Source organism: Dendrobates tinctorius, unplaced genomic scaffold (genome assembly GCF_039654945.1).
Source record: "Dendrobates tinctorius isolate UK_male_01 unplaced genomic scaffold, ASM3965494v1 ptg000022l, whole genome shotgun sequence".
Classification (NCBI taxonomy): domain Eukaryota; kingdom Metazoa; phylum Chordata; class Amphibia; order Anura; family Dendrobatidae; genus Dendrobates; species Dendrobates tinctorius.
In genome coordinates, this window is record NW_027361690.1 from 29,834,659 (window position 1) to 29,845,001 (window position 10,343).

The window sequence follows — 10,343 nt, forward strand, 5'->3', positions numbered from 1 at the left end:
GTGCTCTGAGGGGAATGACTATTAAAACTGGCATATTGGGCCATAGGGAGGATATTTTAAAAGAAATGTATAAAGGAGAGTAACTGGAATAATATAAAAGGAAGAACTGGCCACTTTTAAGCAGGTGACAAGTCCTTTTTAAATCTGCAAGGTACCAATTAATTACTATTCTAGACTACTACTGTAAAGCTAGCCATGTATGTAAGTAACCATGGATATCAATACACACAGCATGTACAGTACTGTACTAAAGCTTTATGCAGGTGTGGAACATGCTGCAAGGTAAGAATGCCTTCAAAAATATAAGTGTTTAAGGGGTTGTCCAGTTTGAGGCAACCTTTGAATCCTCACAAATTGAGCGAGGCCAAGCACATCTGGTTGGAATGTGGCCAGAAGTATGGATACTTGTGGTCACAAGAGAATCCTGACAGCACACGGTGAGGATTCAATAGTCTGCAGTTGCATAAAGTTACTGCAGACTTTCATCACAAACCTGGACATCCCCTTTAATGAATTATTTTTTTATCAGTTAGCAAAATGCAAAGTGAATGAACAAAAGAGAAATCTAAATCAAATCAATATTTGGTGTGCCTTCAAAAAGGGCATCAGTTTTTCGAGGTACACATGTACCCAGTATTTGAAAAAACTTGCAGACATGTAGTTTCAAACACATCGGTGAACTGATGACAGATCTTCTGTGGAGGTAGGCTTGTGACTAGAGTTGAGCGACTTTGGTCGGATCGGGTTTCATGAAACAAAATTTGTTTCAGATGAAACTGGTCCGACTAGGGCAAAAAAAGGCTGAGTTTTGTCCGAAACCCGACCCCAATGCAAGTCAATGGGAAATAAAAGTCGGCATTGAGCGGATGACATTCATCCACTCAATGCCGACTTTTATTCCCGATTGACTTGCATTGGGGTCGGATTTTGGACGAAACGCCGACTTTTTTTGCCCTATTCGGACCAGTTTCATCTGAAACAAATTTTGTTTCATGAAACCCAATCTGACCAAAGTCGCTCAGCTCTACTTGTGACAATCCTTCTGTCGCTTCATGTAATACCAGATGGGCTCTGTTGGGGCCGTATCATCACTATCAGGACTCCTTGTTCTTCTTTACACTGAAGCCAGTTATCAATGACATTGGCTGCATGTTTGGGGTCATTGTTCTCATTCAGAAGAAATTTGGAGTCAATCGGACACCTCCCTGATGTTTTTATTGCATGATGGATAAATATCTGCCTCTATTTCTCAGCATTAATCCTGAACAAATCCCCCACTTAATTTGACAAAATGTACCCCATCTTCCAAGGGCCATCCATCATACTTCACTGTTGCCTGCAGATACTCATTATTGTACCGAGTTTTAGTCCTTTGGTGAAAAAACTGCCTTCTGTTACAAATATTTCTAACTTTGACACATCCATAACATCTGCTGCTATTTCTCTTCGCACCAGTTTCTATGTTTTCATGCAAAGTTGAGTTCCTTGGTCTAGTTTCCATGTTGATGGTATAGCATTTTGGTCTCGGTTTTTCCATGAATATCACTTCTGGTCAGACTTTTCCAAACAGTATATGGGAGTAGCTGGGTCCCACCATTTGCTGCCAGTTCTGAGCTGATGGCACTGCTGGACATGTTTAGATGTCAAATGGAATAAAGTATGATGTGCCTTTTGTCTGCTGTACTAAGTTTCCTTGTGTTAGGAATCTGGTTTCTATCATGCCTATGCGGCAATCCAGATCCTCACATTTGTCTCCAGAGGCTAAGTCCTTCTTCCCAGCTTCTAAGCATGCTCATGGGACGAGCTCCCATTGGAGTTCAGGAGTCAGGTGCTCAGGTCCTGCTCCTGATTCCATTGGTTCTGCTCAAGGCTCTGGACATTTCCGGCAGGTCCCGTACGCTATAAAAAGTGCGCATGGCCGTTCTGCCATGCACTAGTATTTCATACTTGCTGCTGTGTGTTTGCTGATGAATGCTTTGACTGGTGAATGACTCATTAAATACCCCCTTCCTTGGTTATTACGTATGTGTGAGTGGTTGTGTTCAGCCAGTATTAGCGCCAGCGCGCCCAAGCTTCAGCCTTGCCAGCAGCTAAGCGTCCTGCATCGTGCTGCCAGCGTAGCGGTGCCTTTTCTGCGGCTCAGTTCTCGCCGCGCTGCGGTAGCAGCTGTTCGGGCATTCGCAGTTGCGACGACCCGCATCCTATTTTTACGGTAGGTCTAGAGGGGATAGTCCTGGTGTTTAAGGCTATTTCTGTGACCTCTAATACCGTGTCCACATCGCTGAAGTCTGTGACCCTATACAGACTCAGCTTTATTTATGTTTTTGTTGGCAGCTCTGTGCATATAACAGAGTCTGCTTTGGTGCACTGGGTGCAGCTAAAACCCTGTGCACATTACCGCCTGAGTGCCCTGCCTCTTTTAGCAGCGGTTACTCCATCTACCGCACGGTGGACCCCGAGCAGTGAACGCACTTTATTTTAATTTTATTTAGTGCGTTCCACCGCTCATAACACCTTGGTTGCCAACTTCATCTACAGTCCTCCACATTGCCCATTTCTTGGTGCTTCTTTAAAAGAGCTTGAACAACACATCTTGAAATCCCAGTCTACTTTGAAATCTTTGCCTGGAAGAGACCTCGCTGATGCAGTTTAACTACCTTGTTTCTTGTTGCTGAGCTTAGTTTTGTCATGGTGTATGACCTATGGCATGAAACTGTCTTCCACATACTCACCTTTGTAGCAGAGTTTGTCTGTTCCTCATTCAGTTTTTATTATTTTATACAGTGACTTTGTTTCAACCTACTTATAAAAATAATGATAATGATCTTTATCACTTGTTGATATATTTGGTTACTCATACACCTGACTGTAATCCTACCTAATCTCTGACTTTTGTGCAAGTGTATCTAGAGCAATTGATACTGTTTTGAAGGCAAATGGTGGTCACAACAAATATTGATTTTATTTAGTTTCCTCTTTTATTCATTCATTTTGATTTTGCTAATTGATGTTGCAAATTTTCATGGCTAGATCATGTACTTATTATACTTATAGTCTGTGGAGATGTGCATATGTTCGTGTGTTTTTGTGAGCCAAGTGCCTACACCAAATAAGGGAGACAAGTCTTTGAGTCTGTGCAAACAATCGGACAACACGGTCTGTTTTTCGCTGACTGTTGGATAGGATAAGCTTGAGAAACCTCAAGTTTTTTATTTTTTATTTTGCATTTGAGAAAAACTAATAAAACCCTGATGGATAAAAGTGACACATGGACCAAACGCAGATGATAATCTGATCCAAAACACTCATTAAAACTGGCCTTTTTTTAACCCACAAGTAAAATTTGTATGTGAAAATCTGAATGTGCCATATCACTTCTATTCTTATTTTGCAGCTTTTTGCCACACCCGCCTAAAGCTTTTGCTCAGTACCACACATTTAATTATTTCCCTGTATTTTTCACTACTGGTTAATTTTCTGGAATTCAAATGGGAAGACTCTCGGAAGTTTGTAACCTCATGTCACAGGAATGGTTTGTTTGGCTTAAATTCAGAGGAGGGGATGTGAGACTGTTCTTACAGAAATCTGTCTTTCCTTTTAGTGTTCTAATCACTGTACCGGACAAGGAATGGGTTTACAGCATCGGTACATACTGTGTCAAGACCGGAATGGAACCACGGTGCCAGACACTCACTGTGACAGCACCAAGAGGTACGTGAACCCATCCGAACACACGAGAAGAAGCCAGTAACAGATTACAGATGTCACGCTTATTGGCATTCCAGCTTTTATAGTAGAAGAAAACAGACCTAATCCAAGAACCTGCAAATTGTTTTTTCTGACACTTAGTTGATCTAATGTTCTGCTGAGATCATCTGAAGCTCTTTATAGCTTTTCCCATTCGCTAGATCTTAACATTTCATGTTTCAGCTAAATTCTGGAGAGCAGAGCACAAGACTAATGGAATATTACTACAGTTCCACAGGGTTATGAGAGAGCCCCAGCATCAGCTCCATCCGGGATGTGTTCTTTCAACTTTTCATATGTGAGGAAAGATACTTTTGACACATTGTAGGATATTACTTCTATGTCATATAGACATTCGTGTAAAATAAACATCTATATGTAGGGAATTAGAAGACTGCATTTAGGATACCATTTGGGAGGTCTTCTCTGGTGTCCATTTTTTGTAACTAAATATTAAAAAGGATCCCTGAAAGGGAAGGAGGAAACTTTATTAATGGAAAGTTTGAGAACTGTATTACTGTTCCCATTTCTGGTAAATAAAAGCACAAGATAATAAACCCACCTACATGTCATAGACTTGGTAGTATCGCGCTGGATGTGTGGTTGAATTTTGAACAACTGCAAGATAATGCACAAAGTGTAGAAATGTATATACTGGGCTGTGAAAAGCACTATAGTGCAATGTATATTGTCAGCTCTGCAGATTGACCATTAATAATCATTAGCATTGCAGTTGGTCTCAGGGGACACAAGGGGCTCTGTGCAGCCCACAGGATTGCAGGGGGTTATTTTCTCTGTACAGCAATGTTGTTGTGCACATTATCCTTGTGCAATGATGCAGTTTTTATTATTCTTGTACTACAACATCACTTGGTCCTGAACCATTAGCTGTGACATCACTAGATACTATAACATCACTGTGCATTGTCTACATAGTGACATCACTGCACACATAAATCCTTCCATATGATGTCACTGTATTATCCATTACCCACGTACTGTGCAGTTATCCTTTCCATATGACTTCATAGTACTAGTATTCCTTTTGCTATGACATCGCTGTGTGCATCCTCCTGGGAGAGGATACAGACAGAGGTGCAAGAACAGTATATGGGCCTTTTACAATCCCATAGCTCATTATATTGCACAATTCTACCTGTTTTGGAGCTGGATATGGCCTCTTAATTCTTGGGCCCCTGTGCGGCTGCAGAGATTGCCGCAATTGTATGTCCTCCCCTGATTTCTATCACTATTATGCTCTTGCTTCACTTTATTTATATATCCCTATGCTGTGAGATTACTAGGCTTATTATTCCTGCTTTGCAATTCACTATGATAATTGTTCGAATATTGTCCTATCCTATGAATTCATTATGTTTAATATCTATGTACTGTGACATCACTGTGTGCAATAACCCCTTCACATGATTACACAGCGATAAATATCCATGCCCTGTGACTTCACTGTGTGCAATAACCGTTTCCTATGATTTCACTGTGTTTAATCCCCTACATAGTGATGTCACTGTGCTTTGCATTAGGACGGCACTGTGTTCATTATACTTATACTATAAAATAATTGTAAAGCTGTCCATACACACTCGGCAATCTTTCCTGAGTACGCCATACACAGAAAGGCTTGGCTGAACATTCCTGTGCTCTCTATCGGGAGAGTGGAGTAAATACTAGCACAATCATCTGTCAGCACTTATCTAAGTGCAGAAAAGGATTGGGTGGAATTCAGTTGCCCAATCTTGTTAGGAGGCCTCCATACTAAATAGATGTCTAGGCGATCTCGTCACAATCAGTGGGTTCAGAGGACTTGATTTATTCCTGTACACTGACATCATAGTGTGCATTTCTAGGGTAGGTGCTGGTATTTGAGGTGGCCCACTTAGTCATCTGCGAGGGCACAGGACATTCCAGCTAGAGGACCTCTCTGGTGCTGAGCTAGAGGTGTCTAAGCACACAGACTGTAATCCGATTATCACTATGGTCGTAAAAAAAAACAACACTGTTCAAAAAGATGTAGACCTGCCATTAAACATTAATTTTGAGTGTGTGCTGCTTTAGGATTTGGAATCCATGTGAGAATTTCATCTTGAGGGAATGACTTTGTGTTATGCTTTAATCCCCAGGCCAGCTTCCAGAAGGAACTGTTCTTCAGAGATGTGCGATGTGTACTGGAGGACGGGCCCCTGGAGACCATGCACAGCGGCCTGTGGAAAGGGCTTTCAGTCTCGGAAAGTAGACTGTGTACATAGGAAGAACGGCAAAGTCTTGGCCGATCAATACTGTGTGTGGAAACGGAGGCCCTCAACTTGGCAGCACTGCAATATTACATCCTGTGGAAGTATGCAAATATTTGGCTTTTACAATTACTGACAATTATATTAAAAATAAAATCTTCTGAACAGATGTGTATAATTGCAGATACAGAACACTGCTCATAACAAGACCTTCATTCATTTCCAGCATTTCTGTAACCTGGAGGCAGCCATTGTGTTGACTGAGCAAATATTAACTGTCTGTTTATTAGGAAGCAAGGAGGTGGCTAAAATATGAGGCACATTGTGGTTCACACCTCATTTGTATTATTGGATTGTCGTAAATCGGCTACTTTCTTAGCGATGTAGACTTTAAAAATGGCTGCCTTTTCTCCCTATAGGCTTTGAGAACTCTTTATCGCGATGTTGTGCTACATATGTCCTTTTATTCCAGCTTTCTGTTTTAATAAGATCTTTTATTTTACAGAGGGAGAATGCAAGGACACAACTCACTACTGTACATTTGTAAAACAGCTTAAGCTTTGCTTAGTAGATCTCTACAAACAAAGGTGTTGTGAATCCTGTAACGGAGCATAACTTCTCCGGAAAACCGTACTCTGCGGTAAACAGAAGCCATGGGAAGGATCCTCAGACATTTGTATAAAGGTTGTACATTTAGGTTTAATGCGTAGAGTTTAAGGACTATTCAGTGGACCTCCTCGAACTGATAATAAACTCCTGGGTCATAAAAATTGACGGGGCTTCACAGCCAGTGTTAGATACTCTCTGGTGTCTTCTGTGTCAGTGAAAGACCTTTCATTTAGTGTGTGACAAGTCAAGACTGAGTACAACACCTATCCTATAGATACAATTGTCTATATAAATTCTGGTTGGGTTTAACTTATCCGAGGATCCGCTTAGTCATGGGGTTATTAATATATACAAGATGGGTATGGTTAAAAGAGTTATTTGACGCTACATCAAAGGTTTATTTGATGGAGAGAATTTGTTATAGCACATCATATATAGAGGAATAAAGTGCCATCAGATGCAAAACCGGAATGTGAAGGCTTTGACCGTTCATGGCCGTAGACATGCAGAGATTAGAGGCTGATACTCAGGGTGGCACTTACTAAGCAGCGGTATTCTGGCAGGTAATCCATTGACCAGCCATGTGATTCATCTGCATTCAGCTTAGTAAAAGTGACCATATCCTGAAACATTTCTGTACAATACTCATAAAGAAAAAAAAAATCATTGCCCATACTAGAAGTATGAGTGATTATTCTCATTCTATAAGAGTTTAGAAAACATATTGTCCAGCTTTAATAAGATCATGTAATGCTTTTGGGCAAGGTGTTCACTCATTAGTGGGTATACGGTCCTGCCTCCCATTCAACATCCTTTACTACCTGTATAGCAGATCCAATATGTCACCATATGCAATGTATACTAATGTATCACTACAGATAACATATCTACTGTAGTGGACCTATATGTGAACGTGTTTGTGTATGTATGTAAATATATCAGCAGCAGTATTAATTTTATAAGTTGGTGTTACATACCAGAACGGTAGTCTGTAGAGAACAGTGATAGTTGTATTCAGCTCAATACATTGACTTACAACAAACCTTCCCCAATGTTACATGGTGGAGGCCAGAACCAAGATAAGACATATCAGACTGTCTCCAATAAGGATATCAAATCCATCTCTTTCTGTAGATGATCACTCTACAGACTAAAACAGCTAAGCCAGGAGTCTGTAACAGTATGGAGCCTCGTTGGCTGAAATTTGCATAAATTCATAAATTGCCTTAATGGGATCCATTCTCAGATGTCTAACATCCATATGTGACTAGTAGTCTCTTAGGAATCTTGTGAGGACTCTCCTGTGCCGGGAGCGGCAAGTGCGTGACTACAAGAATGTGATTTGTGTAAATGTGGTGACTAGATTGGTGCTGCCAATGCAAGTCTATTGAGCGAGGCCGGACACTGTCTAGTCGGAATGTCGCCAGGACTGTGCATATCACATACTTGTAGTCACATGACCATCTTGAGCGCGCAATGAGCACGATGTAAGGATTCACAAGTCTGCATACACATACAATAACTGCAGACATGTAGCCTAAGACCAGACAACCACTTTAATCCAACCCCGCCAGTTTCCCAAATAAATAAATGGTATATGTGACAAGTTGTTTTAGGGTTGCCCAAATCTAAGACACAAATTCTTAGAATTACATAACATAGTGCATCGTCAGTGTTTTGCTGCAGTCTTGAAAGTCTTATGAAACCTATATAATATCTGAACTATAAGTGCTAGCATTGTCTTTTCACTGACACTTATTTTTGGCCAGATTAGTTTTACATTATACTTAAAGGGGATGTCCAGTCACAACATATTGATGACCTATCCTTGATATAGGTCATCAGTATAAGATTGGTGTGGGTTCTGACACCCAGCACTCCCGCCGATCAGCTTTTACAAGCTCCGACAGTCTCTTGTTGGAGCATTTTCAATGGAGCTGGAAAGAGCAGCAACATTCATTGTGTAGTGGCCACTGCTGGGTACTGCAGAACAACTCCTGCGCTTTGCAGCTCCGTTCAAAGTGTTTGCATCCATCCACTATGGAAGTGTTGCATCCATGATAGTTGATATGGATGGTAAAGGAGGTTGGACAACTTCTTTAAAGACTTTTCTTGCTGCCTATTTCTATTTAGTAATATTTTAGAATTATTGGCCACTTAATCATATCTGTTTACTGCAGGTTTTTACTGTTGCGACAATGAAATGAAAGAGGTTTTCCAGCAAATAACTGTTCTTCAAAAGCAGATAATGTAAAAAAAAAAACAATAAGATAACCAATGCTCTTTTAAGCTGCCATTCATGTCCCTGCCAGTCACTTTTCTTTTTGGCTGTTGATATGCTAAGTACTTGACTGCTGCTGCCAGTCACTTCTAGGCCAGCGATTGACTGCAGCCATCACATACTTGGATGCCAAATGATGAACTGTCCAAAATGAAACACAAGTGAGGATGAGAGCGGTGGAACTGGTTCAACAGTGGTGGCTTAAAGATGCCAGTATCGGTTATTATATTATTTTTTTTACACATTCCCTCGCTTTTGATAAAGAAATATTCTAATATTCTAATATTGCTTTAACCTCTCTGGCCTGGATCTAGTTATGAGGGTATCTGCGATGGGAGGTGACATATTGAAATGCTCCTGTATTCCCTATGTACAGCATCTACTAAGAGCGCAGAGTAGCATTTGCAAACACCACCTTCCCTGGAGAGACCCAGTCACATACTCCAGCCATGTATCAAAGTTACGACTGTTTTACCAACCCCCCGGAGCCGTCACTCTGACCGTACCTGGTCGCTTCTGGACTCATCCCAAGTTACCGTAGACTTTTTCCAATACTTTTATTTGTACTTGTCAATCAAACCACTTTCCGATGCAGACATTCTTCATTCTGGCCGGTATCACTGAATGTTAGACAGAACTACTGTATCCATGTATTTCAGTCCACTCGTCTTTTTAATCAATAATGGGTCTTGATTGTTACTAGAGATTTATAAATTAAGAAATAAAGTGTGTAAAATACGTTTTGTACATATTTATGGTCTGATTTCAAGTGCAATATTTTGTTCTGTACAGTGTTTAATAAAGATTTTGGGACATATATTTTCTTATTACCAAATCATTTCTTATGTTTCCTCTTTGTATTTAACAATAAAGTATGACACCTTATAGCACTTCTTGTGGGCTGTGACAAATGTGTCTTTAGTGTATGCATGCAATATGGAAGCACAGTTGCTAGATTTCTTATTATTAGAAGTTGACATTCCTAAAAATAATTTGTTAATCTTGTAAGAAAAATGAAAAATGCTTTGTCTCATGAACAGATTACGGTATTTTGGCAATAAAATATACTTCTTATTCTAACGCTAAGGATTTTTTTTTATTTCCAAAAGCAGCGAGAAATCGCGTTTTGAAATTGTGTCGGGAAGTGAATGGGGCCTGATGATGCACTTACAGCTTCTCAGCCATCCGCTATAATTCCTAACCACCAGCTCCATCCTCTGGTTGATTGAAAGGTCCTTTGTTCTGATACATGGCTTCTGACTAGAGTTGAGCAAATATGTTTGGATTCGGATGGCGAATCTGAATTTGCCACATTCGTGTCATATTGCCACCCTTTTCGTGCCGAATTTATGTTTGAAGATTGGTTCCGAACATATTCATTCAATTCTACTTCCATTGACACCAATGATGTTCGGCAAATATTGAAAAAAAAAACAATATTCTTGAAAAAAACAATA

The 10,343-nt window shown here is 40.3% G+C and overlaps 1 protein-coding gene across 1 annotated transcript in view; it reads left to right on the forward strand.

The window, feature by feature from the left end:
- Nucleotides 1-9,966, forward strand: part of ADAMTSL3 (ADAMTS like 3) — a 774,261-nt gene extending 764,295 nt beyond the window's left edge. Inside the window, exons 29-31 of the mRNA XM_073568559.1 lie at nucleotides 3,602-3,711; nucleotides 5,886-6,100; nucleotides 6,502-9,966. Of these exons, the coding sequence (XP_073424660.1) occupies nucleotides 3,602-3,711; nucleotides 5,886-6,100; nucleotides 6,502-6,611 (435 nt within the window). The 3' untranslated portion in view covers nucleotides 6,612-9,966. The remainder of the gene's footprint in view (nucleotides 1-3,601; nucleotides 3,712-5,885; nucleotides 6,101-6,501) is intronic.
- Nucleotides 9,967-10,343: the final 377 nt, after the last annotated feature.